At 40.7% G+C, this 16,892-nt stretch overlaps 1 protein-coding gene across 1 annotated transcript in view; it reads right to left on the bottom strand.

Annotated features, from left to right (window-relative positions):
• ATP8A2 (ATPase phospholipid transporting 8A2) overlaps positions 1-16,892 on the bottom strand; it is a 549,272-nt gene that overhangs the window by 134,111 nt on the left and 398,269 nt on the right. Inside the window, exons 31-33 of the mRNA XM_065423317.1 lie at positions 10,390-10,451; positions 9,945-10,001; positions 2,318-2,425 (exon numbers count right to left, since the gene is read on the bottom strand). Coding sequence (XP_065279389.1) covers positions 2,318-2,425; positions 9,945-10,001; positions 10,390-10,451 — 227 coding nt within the window. The remainder of the gene's footprint in view (positions 1-2,317; positions 2,426-9,944; positions 10,002-10,389; positions 10,452-16,892) is intronic.

Raw genomic sequence — 16,892 nt, 5'->3', positions numbered from 1 at the left:
CACTGTCCCCACTTTGCTTTTAACAAATCTTGATTACTTACAATTGCAAAAAGGAAAAGAGATGGAATAAAGGAATATTTTAAATAGCCTGGAAGAAGAGAGGCAATTCATTTTACAGACCGTAGCCTAGTATGGTCCCCGCTCATTTGACCATGGTTTGGTATTGTGCAGCAAATTATTTCTCGAGAGCCTCTGTGCAAGTTAATGGAAGTTCTACAGAAGCTTCCTCCATCTTAGGGATCTTCCATCATTTTCAAGAGGTAAAAAACTTCTCTTTTTCCCCCTCTCCTCCCCTCAAAGCATACAAACTAGGGAGCAAAAATATAACACTACAACACAGTGGTACTGTTTAAACTAATGTTTATGCTGAAACCATATATTATATTACATAAGACTCCCTTTCCCCCAAAGGCTCTTGTACTTTTGCTAAGATGATGAACAACTCCATAATGTCTTCAATAGTGATTACTGATCCAGGAACAGCTATGCAAGTATTGGACTACATAAATGATCTCACTCAATCACTCAGAACGTAAATGTTGTGTTCTCCACAAGAATAAGTATTGTTTTACCCTCAGCAAGATATTAATGTCATATCTCAAGACATCGTTTGTTCTGGAAAACCAAAGAGTATAAAATAACATGGCTTAAGTAGAAAAACATTTTCTAGAAAGTATTTAAGCAAAAATAAAATGCTATTTAACATCAGTTACTTTGCTCTGGGACCTGTGGGTTACATTGTGGTTAACATCCACTCCAGTCATGGTGCTTTTTTTTTTTTTGGGGGGGGGGGGGTTATTGCAATAAAAAAAAGTTCTAAAAAACACTGCATTCTGGAACTGAACTTTATAGTCTGAACCTTCTAATATGTGGGACTAGTTTACCTTGACACTTGTGCATTAAACATGCTGATACATTAATAGCGACATTAAGAGTCTGCTGTTATAGATTGCAAAACCGATTCATGGTTGGGTATGAGACTTAATCAAATTTCAGCCTAATTTATGGAAATGTGAATTAGAGTTGCTGATGCAAATGTGCACTCTGAAACACACTGAGGACATTATGAAATACTATCAAAGGAATTTGGTGTTTGTCTCTGCCAGTCATATGATGGCTGATCCCATCCTGTCAGCTGTCATTCTCTCTCCTTGCTTTAGAAAGCTGTCCATGATAATCTACTAAAATCTCCATTATCCTCTGCATTGTACCACAATCTAATGAAATATTTATTAGACCAGAACCATGCTGAAGCAGAATGATGCCAGAATTACTACATCATAGGTTGCAATTCCCACTGTCTCTCGCAGACGAAAGGATGCCAACCACTATATGAAATTATGTGAAAAGTAACCTTATAAATAATTAATTAAGTTCACAGATGCTTTGTGTTTCTAATGTGCAAAGATGACAATGTATAAAAATTAATTTGCTTAGGTCCACTATTATAACCATTCTCATTTTGCCTTTTCCTCTTCTCTATAAACAAAAGCATCTTTAAAGGTAACTCCAAACTTGCTGTAAGAGTATCTTTTCCAGTAACTTACTGCGACAACATTGGAGTTTGCTTGGAGTAGTATTTTATGGTATATTTGCTAGCCCCTCATTTCCGAGGACTCTCCTATTCGAAATACTCTCATTGAAGGAGTTTTGACAGGCTCATTATTCTCTCTGTTCACCACTGGTTGAAATAATGACAGGGTGAATTTCACCACCTGCAACAACTGACAATGAAGGAACAAATCCAGAACTCCACTAACATTGTCAGGGGACCTATAACGTATAAGCTTCCCTTCTATTTCTGACCATCCCATAAGTTGTTTTCAGGTACATTCTCTGTTTTCTTTTAACAAGTTAGGAGAAAGGAGTAGTAGAAAACTGAGTATACGAACAGAGGAAATACACAACCCAAAGTTTTAAAATATCAAATTTTTGTCTGGCATTTTGTCAAACCTTTGTTACCAAGAAAATCTCCCAAAGCCATTATTAATGAAGAGCCTAGGTCCATTCCCACCCAAATCAATGGGAAAACGCCATAGACTATCTACAGCACATACAGTGACTTACACTGTGAATAACTTTGAGAACCAAGCTAATTGGTTTTAATTACTATGGTAAAACTTTAACACTTGCAGGGTGCAGGGAGGTTTTAACTAAAGCTTAGGTGCACTCACTGAAGGCATTTCCTTTACAGGCACCATCCTGTTGCTGTATGAGCAATGCAGGTAATATTACTTTCCCAAGGCACTGAAGACAAAGGGCTGCAGTCAGAAAGCACACTCACCAATCTTTCCCATATCCAAGCATGAAAACTAACCTGTCCAAGCATGTCTGGTGCAATGGGAATGGTGGGCCAGATGGCCGAGTAGACTCCGAAGAACACCAACCAGAGCAGCATGCTTCCCCAAACGGCCAGGTGGCTAAACTGTAGAGGTGACAAAAGAGAACACAGTACAGCTCTCTTTCCACTTAATAATGCCCACATTATTATTTTTCTCCTAGGAATCTTTTTCTGTCCAGATCTCTGTCAGTCTCAACTCACAGCTGTCTACTGCAGTTGGTTTTAGGCCAGTGGCACAGACTGGTTTAAACAGCACAGACAGCTCCCCTCTTTAATCTTTTCTCCATGACACAGACAACCTTTTCAGCTAGTCTATCTTACTTGTAGCCTCAGAAACTCATCAGATTTTCCTTAGAACTCTGAGGTGCCCTCTGACTCCTGGTTCCCATTTTACTCATACTGGGTTACGTGATGCACCAACGTGGACGTTTTCAAAGGTATGAGTTAGAGATCACACCCACAAAAGTCCTATTATGCCATTGCATGTATGCATATAAGCCACGTGCAACACTAACATAGCCATTACTGGAAGAAGCTAATAGTGTGTTATACACAACGACTACAAGAATAATCACTATTATGTACTGATTATTTTTTAAATATGTGCTAGGTGATTTATGGATATGGAAGACAATCCATGCCCCGAAGAGTCTACAGTCTAAACAACTAAAAGAAATGGATGAGGGAAAAGGAAGCAACATAATACCAAAGTGATCAAGGAGATGTACTGCATAAGTTTAATACAAACAGTGTGTTGTCATAAATGACTGTACATATACACTATTGCCAAAGGAGGGTTTTAGAGACTTAAGATGGAAAGCGGAGTTTACCTTTAATATTGAAGAAGTGAATGCCATTTTATTTGGGCTCACATGCACTGTCATGTGTTATTGCATTTCAAAAAAAGGAGAGAGTGTTATCCAGCAGATAGAGCAGGGGAACTATAAGCCAGGACGCCAAGATTTTGTGCCTGAAACTGTCACTGATTTTTCTAGGTGGCAAATCACTTCAACGTCCAGAGCTGCAATTTACTCATCTGTCAAACAAGTAAAATAATACCTGCTTTGCATGGGTACTGTAAGGCTTAATTAATGCTAGTAAAGTGCTTTGAGATCCTGGATGAAAAGCACGACAGATGCAGGGTATAGTTCTTAATAATAAATACATATTTTAAATGCTGATCACAGACATATATTGAACTTTCTGATTATGTGTTGAGAGAATCTTACTAATCCACATTCTGAAAGGTGAATGCTGATGACCTTTCTGGAGAAAAATATGATGGACCATCAGGTCATTTAACAAGGTCCTATTGTACCAGTTTGCATTCTCATGCATATGTATTTTGACAGCTTGTAGGTGGTTAAAAAAATAAGTAAAAAATATTTAGAATACATACCAGACCAGAATTTTTAAAGAAATAATTTTAATAGTAATAATCTTACTACTAACAACACTTAGCATTTACATAGTTAAGTGTGTTAAAGTTGCTTTATAAAATGAACTTATTAATCCTCAAAACAGCCTGATGGGGTGATCTGGAAATATTAGTGCCTTAATTTTATAGATGGCAAAATATGAGGCAGAAAGCTGGAATGATTTATTTGCTTAGACATACTGCCTCCTGAACAGGCTGCTTGTAAAAAACAACTCATTTTAGTTACTATTTTAAAAGTTTTTCTTACAGTTTTTAATGTTTATTTTATTTTAAATGAATGTAAATAATACAGGGGCAGCTTGTTTCTGTGCTCACTATGGGCTCAATCTCACAAGGTGTTAGTGTCATCATCTCCCACTGACTTTAGTTCTGATTGAGAAAAGCACTTAAAACACGTGCTTAGGTCCTTTCCTAAATAGGGATGGGCTTAAGCACATACTTAAGTGCTCTCCTGAATCAGAGACTTCTGTGGTAGCTGAGGGCGCTGAACACCTCCCAGCATTCAGCTCTTGTGGAGCTGCTGCAGGAATTCATATTTAAAGAAAAAATAGAATTACATGAGAAAAAACCCTGCAAAAAATCATTTTCAGAGCAGATTATTGCTCCCTCTGAGCTGCAGCAATTTCAAGCAATAAGCCACCAGACTCAGCACTGTTCAGGTTGAAGCTTTTGCTACAAGTTGTTAGAGTCACTAAGATTAAAAGTGACAAAAATAAGCGGAGGAAGATCTATAAGGGCTTTTTTTGCTTTTTAACAGGTGTATTTATGGAGAATGAGGGTGAAAGCGCATCTTCCTCTCCCCTTGCTCCCACCACATTGCCCCTCTCTGCAAACCCTTCACTAGATGCTTCTCTAATTCTACAACAGCTTTAAGCTCTTCAGCCTCACTTTCATCATGCTCTGATGCTGCCCCTACTGACATCTCTTCTCTCGTGTCCTCCCCATCTTTCTTCTTATGGTCACGTTAATGGCTTCTCCCAACACCTCATACGAGTCCTTTTCCAGCTTTCAGCCATGTGCCTTCTTTCATGATCCCTAGGCTTGGAACAGCCTCCTACTTCCTGTATGCCATGTGCCCTCCCTCTCCTGCTTGAAATTCCTCCTTAAACACTTAATTTGGGTTGTCTCGCATTGTTGATTTCACACTAAAATGAACTGGCTGATTATTCTGATAAACCAGAAGTAACCGTTGAAGGTATTAAATCAATGTAAGTCAAAGGAAGATCAGGCCCATAGTGTCTCCAGTTTTCTCTTGCTGGTCTGTGTACCCTAGCTACCTTAATTAATTTGTAAGCTCTTCTGAGGCAGGAAGCTGAGCTACTATAAGTGTTAGTTGTGAAGAGCCTGTTGCCGTGCTACATACAAACTATGTACAGCAGTAAGTCATTCTGAACTGTGCCACTCTAAAGTTTTAGCTGTACATCATGGAACGACCATTGGTCAGATCACTCCCTCCACCCTGCTTACTGGATAAGTCAGGATAGGATCTGCTGTGCATCTGTGTCAGATCTATATTTAGAGCTTTCAGTTATACCTATCACATTCTCTCATGTGGCCAAGTGTATCTCTCACTCTTGAGAATAAACCTGCATGTAACCAATCCACTCGATGATGGAGAAGAGGCTCTCAGTCATACATTTAATACTCTTCAAGTAATATGAATGTTCTCCATGCATTGATTCACTCACAGCTGAAACAATAAGTGTTACCAACACAAGGCCCCCAAGGAGAAGCAAATCACCACAGGGCCCAAGTCAGTGAGTGAGGAATTAGGAGGAACTTTTCTTTACATTATTTTTATATCAGAAAAACTCATGCGACTAATATATAAAAGAAAGGAGAAAAAAAAAACATGTCCTGCTGACAGGGAAGATTTTTTGCACATGCTGACATTTTATTAATAAAATTCTAGTATCAAAAAACATAGGGATTTATTGACCAGTATAAGTGCCTTTTTGGCTAAATTCAGAAAGCAGCAGGGTCAGTAATTGGTGTCTTTTCAGTCACATGGGGATAATTATTCAGGGAAGAGGGATAAGAAACATCAAATTATTCTGAATGTTACAGGATTTGAAGAGGCCCCATATGTCTAGGAAGCAGATTTGGATGCATCCACTTAGAGTGTGTGTGGTGTTCATTTGTTTTTAATAAATGTTTTACATTTTAAAATGGCACTGAACTACACATTAAAAAAAATCTATGAACAAACAGCAACAAAAATAGCACTTATGTTCTTTTATATTTTTTAGATGAGGGAATGAGGCACCACATTCAAAATAATAAAGTCAAATAAAATGATCCACTTTTTCATCTTCAAAATGTTGTACAAACATTAACTAACTAATCCTCACGACTCCTCTGTGAGGTAAGTATTGTTACATTTTAAAGCTGGAGGAGCGGAGGCAGTGAGATTAAAGGACTTGGCCAAGTCCATTAAGGAAAGTCAGTGGGGTCCGATGGGATATGAACGCAAGAGCCCCTGGATCACATGCTTGTGCTCAGAACACTAGACCACCTCACTCCATTTATACTAGTAATACCACCGGGTTAAACCTTTATTGTTACTACGCAAATAAGAATAAATGATTTGTGAGGAACTTTACAGACATAATAGTCCCTCTTCCAAAGAGTTTGGTATAGTTAACAGTTACAAAAAGAAAGTTATTTGCAGCTGAATCATATATGATGCTTGGATGCTGAGCTGGCTTTTGTAGGTGACAAATCTGAGGAACTGTCACAGATTGAAGTATCACTAGAGGAGGTTTTGGAATTAATTGATAAACTCAACATTAACAAGTCACCGGGACCAGATGGCATTCACCCAAGAGTTCTGAAAGAACTCAAATGTGAAGTTGCAGAACTATTAACTAAGGTTTGTAACCTGTCCTTTAAATCGGCTTCGGTACCCAATGACTGGAAGTTAGCTAATGTAACGCCAATATTTAAAAAGGGCTCTAGGGGTGATCCCGGCAATTACAGACCGGTAAGTCTAACGTCGGTACCGGGCAAATTAGTTGAAACAATAGTAAAGAACAAAATTGTCAGACACATAGAAAAACATAAACTCTTGAGCAATAGTCAACATGGTTTCTGTAAAGGGAAATCGTGTCTTACTAATCTATTAGAGTTCTTTGAAGGGGTCAACAAACATGTGGACAAGGGGGATCCGGTGGACATAGTGTACTTAGATTTCCAGAAAGCCTTTGACAAGGTCCCTCACCAAAGGCTCTTACGTAAATTAAGCTGTCATGGGATAAAAGGGAAGGTCCTTTCATGGATTGAGAACTGGTTAAAGGACAGGGAACAAAGGGTAGGAATTAATGGTAAATTCTCAGAATGGAGAGGGGTAACTAGTGGTGTTCCCCAAGGGTCAGTCCTAGGACCTATCCTATTCAATTTATTCATAAATGATCTGGAGAAAGGGGTAAACAGTGAGGTGGCAAAGTTTGCAGATGATACTAAACTACTCAAGATAGTTAAGACCAAAGCAGATTGTGAAGAACTTCAAAAAGATCTCACAAAACTAAGTGATTGGGCAACAAAATGGCAAATGAAATTTAATGTGGATAAATGTAAAGTAATGCACATTGGAAAAAATAACCCCAACTGTACATACAACATGATGGGGGCTAATTTAGCTACAACGAGTCAGGAAAAAGATCTTGGCGTCATCGTGGATAGTTCTCTAAAGATGTCCACGCAGTGTGCAGAGGCGGTCAAAAAAGCAAACAGGATGTTAGGAATCATTAAAAATGGGATAGAGAATAAGACTGAGAATATATTATTGCCCTTATATAAATCCATGGTTCGCCCACATCTCGAATACTGTGTACAGATGTGGTCTCCTCACCTCAAAAAAGATATTCTAGCACTAGAAAAGGTTCAGAAAAGAGCAACTAAAATGATTAAGGGTTTAGAGAGGGTCCCATATGAGGAAAGATTAAAGAGGCTAGGACTCTTCAGTTTGGAAAAGAGAAGACTAAGGGGGGACATGATAGAGGTATATAAAATCATGAGTGATGTTGAGAAAGTGGATAAGGAAAAGTTATTTACTTATTCCCATAATACAAGAACTAGGGGTCACCAAAAGAAATTAATAGGCAGCAGGTTTAAAACAAATAAAAGGAAGTTCTTCTTCACGCAGCTCACAGTCAACTTGTGGAACTCCTTACCTGAGGAGGTTGTGAAGGCTAGGACTATAACAATGTTTAAAAGGGGACTGGATAAATTCATGGTAGCTAAGTCCATAAATGGCTATTAGCCAGGATGGGTAAGAATGGTGTCCCTAGCCTCTGTTCGTCAGAGGATGGAGATGGATGGCAGGAGAGAGATCACTTGATCATTGCCTGTTAGGTTCACTCCCTCTGGGGCACCTGGCATTGGCCACTGTCGGTAGACAGATACTGGGCTAGATGGACCTTTGGTCTGACCCAGTACGGCCTTTCTTATGTTCTTATGTTCTTATATAGCCTGCAGAGTACTCCGTGGCCTACATTTTTAAGTGATTAGTGATTTTGGATGCCTTGATTCTTATATGCCCCACTTAAGACACCTCAAACTCCTATAAGATGTCTCAAATTGGGTGCCTAAAAATTGAAGCACCCAAAAACCACTGGTCATTTTGGAAAATGTAGATGTTAATATTTCTGAAAAAATTCTGTTAAGGAGGCATCAAGAGAGAAAATCATTGGATTTCTTGGATGCTATTACCCTAGATTCTGCCACCAATGGTATGCCTACCTATTGGACAGCAAGTAATAGCCAATCATTGCTGTGAATGACTCATGAATCTGAGGGTCAGAGAATATGTACGGTTTTCAATTATCCCCACATCAAATCAATTCTGTGGTTCAGAAAATGCAACAATATTTGAAAACACAAAGAGAGCACTAGTATATAAAAAACTCAGTGTACTTGAAAAATAAAGAATTGCCCAAAAAACGGGTCTGGCACAAAGCCAACTAAAGTCAGTGGAGGTCAAGCCCTAATTACCTATTGGTTGCTGGACACCTTTTGTTTGGTACTGCATGTATTACTTCCAAAGTGGCTATGTAGTGGATCAGATAATGGAAAAGATGTAGATTACAGGCCAAATTCACTGACTTTAATGGAGTTACTCCAATGATGGCCATACCCAATATATTAATTTAGACTGTTTACAGGAGCCAGGCTAATAAAAATGTTTCTCTTTTCCCACTTCAAAGTTTTGATGCCACATCCTTGTCATTATATTATGCTTAGGGCCCTACCAAATTCATGCTCCATTTTGGTCAATTTCATGGCCATAGGATTTTTGAAATACAGCAGACCCTCGCTAGAACGCGTGTCTCTATAGCGCGAATTCGGTTATAGCGTGGGACTGCGCATGGATCCCAAATTTAATTACCTTCATTGGAATCCATGGTAACGCGGTCCCCACTATAACGAGGTCCCTGCGTTAACGCGGGACCGCGCATGGATCCAAAACCCCACATTCTAGCGGGGGTCTGGTATAGTAAATTTCATGATTTCAGCTATTTAAATCTGAAATTTCATGGTGCTGTAACTGTAGGGGTCCTGGCGCAAAACAGAGTTATGGAGGGGTCACAAGGTTATTGTGGGGGGTGGGGGGGTTGTGGTATTGCTACCCTTACTTCTGTGCTGCTGCTGGCGGGGTGCTGCCTTCAGAGCTGGATGCCTGGCCAACAGTCACCGCTCTCCGGCTGTCAAGCCCTGAAGGCAGTGCAGACGTAAGGGTGGCAATACCGCGACCCCCCCCTAAAATAACCTTGTGACCCCCCTGCAACTCCCTTTTGGGTGGACCCCCAATTTGAGAAACGCTGGTCTCCCCCATGAAATCTACTATACAGATTTCATGGGGGGAGACCAGATTTCACGGACTGTGACACGTTTTTCACAGCCATGAATTTGGTAGGGCCCTAATTATGCTCTATCATCTGCAGTTATCCCCTAATACAAACATACTCTATGAAGTGAAAAGCAAGGAAAACAGTGATGTAACTCCAGATGAGAGATAATTGTAACCCAGATGAAAATACAACTACACTACCTCCACTTCAAACCTAAATACAAAAAATTGTAAATTTCTATATTAAAATATAAAACATAAAATATGAAGAGAGATGTGGGCAAGAAAGATACCAAAAAAGATTGAGGACCACTTACTTTAGTCCATGCTGTGGTTTCTAAACCAGCTTTCAAACAAACAGTAACCACAACATACTGTGGAAAGAAAGAAACGGAGGAAATATATTATATTCAGCATATATATCCCACACCTAGCTGTTTAACTTTCCCCCTTCTAAAAATAACAATACTTTTATTTATATGCTGTCCATCCCCAAAGGCCTCTGGGCACCTAACAGAACTAAAAGCATAATTTTTACACAATATTGTTCAGTAAATTTCTGAAAGAGGGAATGAAAAAGAAAAGACAAAACATTTATATACACACACACACACACACACACACACACACACACACACACACACACACACACACGGTGTAATTCTAATCTCACTCATACACCTACTGATGTATACCAGTGTCTGATTGGAAGCAACTCTACTATTCAGCAAAATTGCTAAGATATAAATGCTAAGAACTTACTGTATAAACGATGTTTCCAACAAATAAATAGTCTGGTCCTTGGCCATTTGTGAACACTGCATCTGAAAGAGAGATAACAAAGCTTATCACATATTTGATAATCAGTGTATCAATAGAATGGAATAAAAGGGGAGAATTTCAAAGACAAAGATTTTCAATAACGTGCTTGAAAAAATCTCTCCCGAATTTGTCTTTGTAGAGTGCCTTTCATACTCTATGCTTCTCAAAGCACTTTAAAAAAGCAATATGTTAGAAATTGGTAATGCAGTGTTGTGTTTATATGCTCAGAAATAGCACTTTATATGCTCAGAAATAGCACAGTAACAACCTTAGTTGTTAAAAACTATTTTAGTGAGAGAATGAATGTTTGCCAGGCACTAACAAACAAATTGTCTAGAAGAGCTAAGGAATTTTCTGTGTCACTCTGTGCTGCATATTGACACCTCTAATATTTTTTTAAATTTGATATTCCTTCAAAGTAAATAGTTTTTAAACATAAAATGATTTGTAGTGATTTGTAGCCAAATGAGGTTGCTAGTGGATACATGTAACACTAAAACATCTTAATGGGTGTTAATGTATCAACTGACTGGCATTCAGTCTTAGACACCCTTTCTCCTGGCAGAAAGCGTGCAGAAGGGTGTGAGTACAGGTTGATCTATCATCTGAAAGTGCCAAGCTTAGCAATACTTCAAGTGTCCATTTAGTCATTCTTAGCACTTGCCAACTTAAAATAGAGGTCTATGAAAGAACACATGACAGCCACATGAATGCCAAATGGACTCATAATTATTGGAACCTTCAAGCATTACCCAAGCATGAACACCATTTATGTTTTCATAGGTTTCAAGATGTCTGCTAGAGAAGTATACAAGACTGGAGTTGGAACAGACTTGGCATAGTGCTTATGACCTTGAGTGGTTTCACTTTTTGAATTTATGTGCAGGACTGGACTTCATATTAGCAAACTGGGATCATTTACTGATATGGCTTGTAGTCTTACATTGATCATGGATCTTCATTCAAGCAGAAGCAGCAGCTTTTTTCAGCTTCCCGACAGAGTTCTGCTGATACAGCTCTGTCCTGCTCGTCAATACCTTCAATTTTCAAACCTTAACCCTCTCCTGAGTAGGAGCTGCCAATCATGCCTACTTTAATTATTCCAAATTGTAGTTAGGCGGAGAAATGTTCATTAAAGGCGAAGGCCTGTTTTCATCTGTGAACTAAACAGCATTTGAACTTAGATTTTTGTAGGTAAAAGTACATTTGCAATCACCTACTGTCCAACCAGTGTAGTTACACTGACCATCCAGTTTGGATTTGCTGCTCAATAATTACATTGAAGTGGTACTGGACACTGCTGCAAAATCCTACCTTAATGCCTCAAAGTGGCGCAGCAGTGACCCTGGCTTGTCTGACAGAGAGGATAGCGAAGTGTATTCTTCAGTAGGTTCAACCATGCTATTAAGGTGTCAGACTACCAACCCAGGGAGAGGACATCTGTCCTCCTTCTTGAGGTTGGGTGCTAGCTAAGTTGAGGAGGTAAACTCGCCACTGACAGCATAGCCTGTGGGTGGATGAAGAAATGGCTAAAACAACATGAATAAATGGGTCCCAGCTCCCCGTGTGCGCCTTGATCCGTTCTATGACAGTAGTCAGGAGTTCAGTCGATGAGAGGCTGTTAAGAATCTCAGGAGCCAGAAAAAGGACTGCCCTTTCAGTGTGCACCTATAACTGCAGGACACTGATGAGAGGCAATTCGATCAACCATCTAATGGAGGAGAAGGCAAGGACAGCCTGAGGAAACCTTGGTCTCTGCGAAACACAATGAAGAAAGGAGATGGAATTGAAGTGGAGAGAAAAAAGTACCATCAAGTTGGGAAAAGGAGAAGGCGCAAGAACCGTTGGAGGAATCGGCTTCATCACCAACAAGGAATGGTCTTCAAAAATCATCTCCAGCAAGTTCAAGTCATCACTTCATTGGAGTGAACAAGAACAGCAACCTCAAGATTATTCAGAATTATGCTCCCACAAGCACAAGCGAAGATGCCGATGTGGAAGAATTCTACCAGGAGCTCGAGGAAACCCTCGCTCAAAAATCCACATATACGATTGCGAAGGGAGATTTCAGTGCCAAAGCTGGAAGAGGGAAAGAAGGTGAAAAATTAATTGGAAGGTATGGCACTGATGAACAGAATCCACGAGAAGAGCGACTGGCAACTCTGGCGGAGACTAAAGAAATGTTCATTGGTAACACCTAGAAGAAGGCCAAGAGGAGGTGGACATGAATCGTGCCCAATGCGAAGAACAAGAACAAGATTGATTATATTCTGATCAATAAGTGGCACATTATACAAGACATCTCAGAAGTGCCATCATTTAACACCGGTAGTGACCATCACTTGCTCAGAGCACGGCTCAACTTCAACGAAAAGGTGGAGAAGAAAGCACTACAGATGGCAAATCAGAGACAGCGGCCAAAAATATTTGACAAGGCAATCTTGAAAGCGAACATTTCTAAAGAAGACTGGAGTCTTATAGATAATGGTGATGAGGATTATAAAAACTTCACTGATAAGTTGAGGCAATGCGTGAAATTAGCCAAGAAAGAAAGACTGAAAAGAGCGAAGGGAAGAATCTCAGAGGAAACACGGAACTTGCTAGAGAAGCAGAGGAATATGAAGCAAAATGATGGTGACAAACTTGATTACTCCCTCCTCTGCAAGTTGATAAGAAGAAGACTAAAGGAGGACTTCGAGAAGTACCAAAATGAAAGGCTCTTAAAGATGGCTGAAGATCACAGAAGCCTCAAAAAATGCAAAAGGGAATTGACACTGTACAGGTCAACAATAATGGTGTTGAAGAACAGGGACAGAAAACCAGTAATTGACAGAACAGGGATGGAAGTGGTCTGCAAAGATTTCTATACCGAACTGTTCACGTCTCAGATAAATGTCCCAGTAACCAACACTTCAACAGACCAATGAGCATGTACTCCCAGTCCTTGTCAGAGAAGTTCAACATGCAGTTCACAAAATGAAGGAAGGAAAAGCCCCAGGTAAAGATGGACTGACAATCGAAATAAGAGCTGGAGGCCAAGACCTCTGGGAAACCCTTGCTCAGAGGTTTAGCTGTTAGTTGGAAATGCAGAAGATACCATCTAGCTGGAAGGAGTCCAACACCATTCTGCTGTACAAGAAGGGCGACCGTGAAGATCTAAACAACTATTGTTCAATATGCCTGCTCTCACATGTCTATAAGCTGTTCACCAAAATAATAACAAACCGACTCTCACAGAGTCTGGACAAGCAGCAGCCAAGAGAGCAGGCAGGCTTTTGAAGGAATTTCAGTACAATGGACCATATTTTCACTATAAACCAGCTATTGGAACTCTCACGGGAATACAAATTCCCTTTATGTATTGCCTTCATCGACTATGAAAAAGCGTTCGACAGTATAGAGATCAATGCAATGTTGAAAGCACATCGACACAAACGATATCAAACTATTAAAGGAAGCAAATTCTGACTGCACAACAGATATAACCTTGTTTGATACTCCCCTTTGCATCCCAGTTAAGAAAGGTGTGAAACAAGGAGACAGTTTCACCGAAACTCTTCACAGCCTGCCTCAGAATGGTAATGAGGCAGATAAATTGGAAGGGTGGAATCAACATCAACGGAGAGCAGTTAAACCATCTCAGATTCACGGATGATATTGTGCTGATCGCCGAAAATGCTATCAAACTACAGAAAATGCCACGAGAACTCAACCCAAAAAGCAGCCAAGTCAGACTGAAAATTAACTGCTCCAAAACGAAATTTATGTGGTCTGACACCTTACCAAAGGCCCAAATAACAAGCAAGGGAGAACAAATAGAAGAAGTTGAGCAATAAGTCTATTTAGGCCAAGAAATTAACATGCGGCACGATCAGGAAGGTGAACTCTCGCAAAGAAAGAAAGCAGGTTGGTGCACATTCAATTCTATCAAGGATGTCCTCCAAGGAAAAATCAACAAGGCAACACGTGCCAACCTCTTCAACTCAACAGTACTGCCAGCAATGTTGTACAGCAGCGAAACATGGGTACTGACGAAGACAGAGGAGCAGCAACTGTCTGTCACGGAGAGGGCGATGCAAAGAAGAATTCTGGGAATTTCAATCTGTGACCGAGTTCCCAATGAAGTGATCAGACAGCAATGTGGAGTGTAGGACATTGTTGTTGAGAGCAGGCATAGTAAAATGCGATGGGCCGGGCATATAGCGAAGCTCACTGACAATCGATGGACTGCAGCTGTTCCCGTGGGTACCACTTGGCAACTAAAATGACCACTTGACCGACCTCCAGAGAGATGGGAAGATTTTATTGTGAAAAGACATGGCTGCACATGGAAAAGGAAGGCCAAGATACGAGAAGAATGGAAGATGTGTTGTGATCAGCACAATCTATACGAGGGCTGAAGGACCAATTGATTAAGGTGATCAAGGTGAAGGTACTGGACAAATGATGGGGGTCAGAACTGTAACTTACTTTTCCCCCTCGGAATCCTTTAGTCTAGGCCTTGCCGTTTGGCATCCCTGGCTGCTGAGAGAGATAAAAGGTATTTACTGAAAGTGTGGTGTGATTTAAAACTGCTTCCTAGCCAGTATGGATGGGAGCTTGTTTGGTTTCTTGTCATAGAAATCTGTAATCACCTTATCTCTTCTATTATCTCCAGTGCATCTTAACAATGCCAAGAGAGGCTTACTTTAGTGTCTGCTGCTTAGGTTTGTAGTGAAATTTGTCTATGTGTGGCCATATTGGTTGTCATGGATCCAATGTAATCTGGCCTAGTTACTCTGTACTTATAGTACAGTGTCATGGGAAACACTTAAGTTCAGATATCTAAGTACTTTTCAATGTAATTACTAGATTTTTTAAAATATTCTAACATTATACTGCATTCCATGACCTCATTCTTTGGGAAGTCAGTGGCCCTGCAAAGAAAGTCCTTTCTGTTAATAAGAAAGAATCTGAAGATGTGCAGAAAACATCTATCTTTAGGGATATGCATTCACTGAATATATGCAGCCTTTATCCTAAGGAACTCAAGTGGGTAAAGAACATCCCAGTGTGAATGAAACATTTTTGTCTGAAGCTTTAAAAACACTTTTTACTCCAACATAAAGAAAGTTGAAAACTTTATATTCGCCCCTCTTTGGAGCATAATTTAGCATAATTTTTCAGAAATTAAATTATTAATATTGGAGAAGAATGAGCATCATAATCTATTTCATTTGTTGACACCTAAAAGGGCACTTCAAGAGAATATTTGTATTTAAGATAATAGTTAGGGACAGATCAAGAAGTTAAGGAAAAAAATATAAACAAACAAAAGTTTCTTAATTGTAACTTCTGGACAGATCAACCTAAAACAGAATTTAGAGAGGAGCTGTTTATTTTAACCCAATAATAGTACTGGTTGTTATGCATGATAAGATATGAGTAATCCTATTTCTTGAGTCAGGTAATAAGTAGACTGTAAGAGTTTGTCTTGTGCATGTATACTCCTGAGGGCATTCTGTGCCAAAAAATTAAAAATTCTGTGCACAATATTGCAAAATTCTGCAAAATTTATTTGTCAAATAAATGTGGAGGCTCCAGCATGGCATTGGGGAGCTTAGGTCACTGGCTGCATAGAGGTGGGAGATCACTCCCACCCCCCAGGACACGGACTCAGCGGTGAGGCTGCATCCAACCCTGACACAGCGCAAAGACTGGGCCTGCCCCAGAAACACCCTAGGGCCCTGCCCCTCCGTGCCTGGTGCACCAGGTGTGGGCAGGCAGGCTCAGCAATGCAGGATCCAAGTGTGGAGGGGCTTAGTGTGGGGGGATCCAGGTGTGAGTTGAGAGGGCTCTGTGTGGGGCAATCTGGATGCAATCTCAGTAGGGGATCTGAGTGCAGGGGGGATTTGGATGCACAGGGGCTTGTTGTGGGGTTCTGGGTGCCATGGTAATGGGACTCTGAAGGAGGGTCCAGGTGAAGGTGGTTGGGGCTCAGCGGGGAGGGGGAGTCTGGATGTGGGGAGGATAGAGCTCAGCAGGGGGATCTGGGGTGCTCAGTGGGGGGTTCCAGTTGCTGGTGAAGTGGAGCTCAGTGGAGTGGGGATCCATGTGAAACTGGTTGGGGCTCGGTAGGGTGGCGATCCGGGTGCGGGTGGCTTGTCGGGGTGGTCCAGGTGCAGGGGGAGTGGGGCTCATCGCGGGGGTTCTGGGTGTGTGTGGGGGAGGGGATAAGGCTCGGTGGGAGGGTCTGGGTATGAGGGGGTCTGGATGCATAGGGATTGGGCGGATGGGGTATCAATTCACTGTACAGTGATCCCTCCCCCTGCAGCTGAGGAGCAATGGGTGCAGGAAGCAGGGGAGGAGTTTGCAGAGCTTCCTACAGCCGGGGGAGAAATCTGGGGGTGGGTCTGACATGGCCCCGGATGCTGTGCAGGGGGAGAGGAAGTCCTGTCCTCACC

Source organism: Emys orbicularis, chromosome 1 (genome assembly GCF_028017835.1).
Source record: "Emys orbicularis isolate rEmyOrb1 chromosome 1, rEmyOrb1.hap1, whole genome shotgun sequence".
Classification (NCBI taxonomy): domain Eukaryota; kingdom Metazoa; phylum Chordata; order Testudines; family Emydidae; genus Emys; species Emys orbicularis.
The sequence above is the reverse complement of the archived record's forward strand: the minus strand, read 5'-3'. Positions and strand labels throughout refer to the sequence as shown.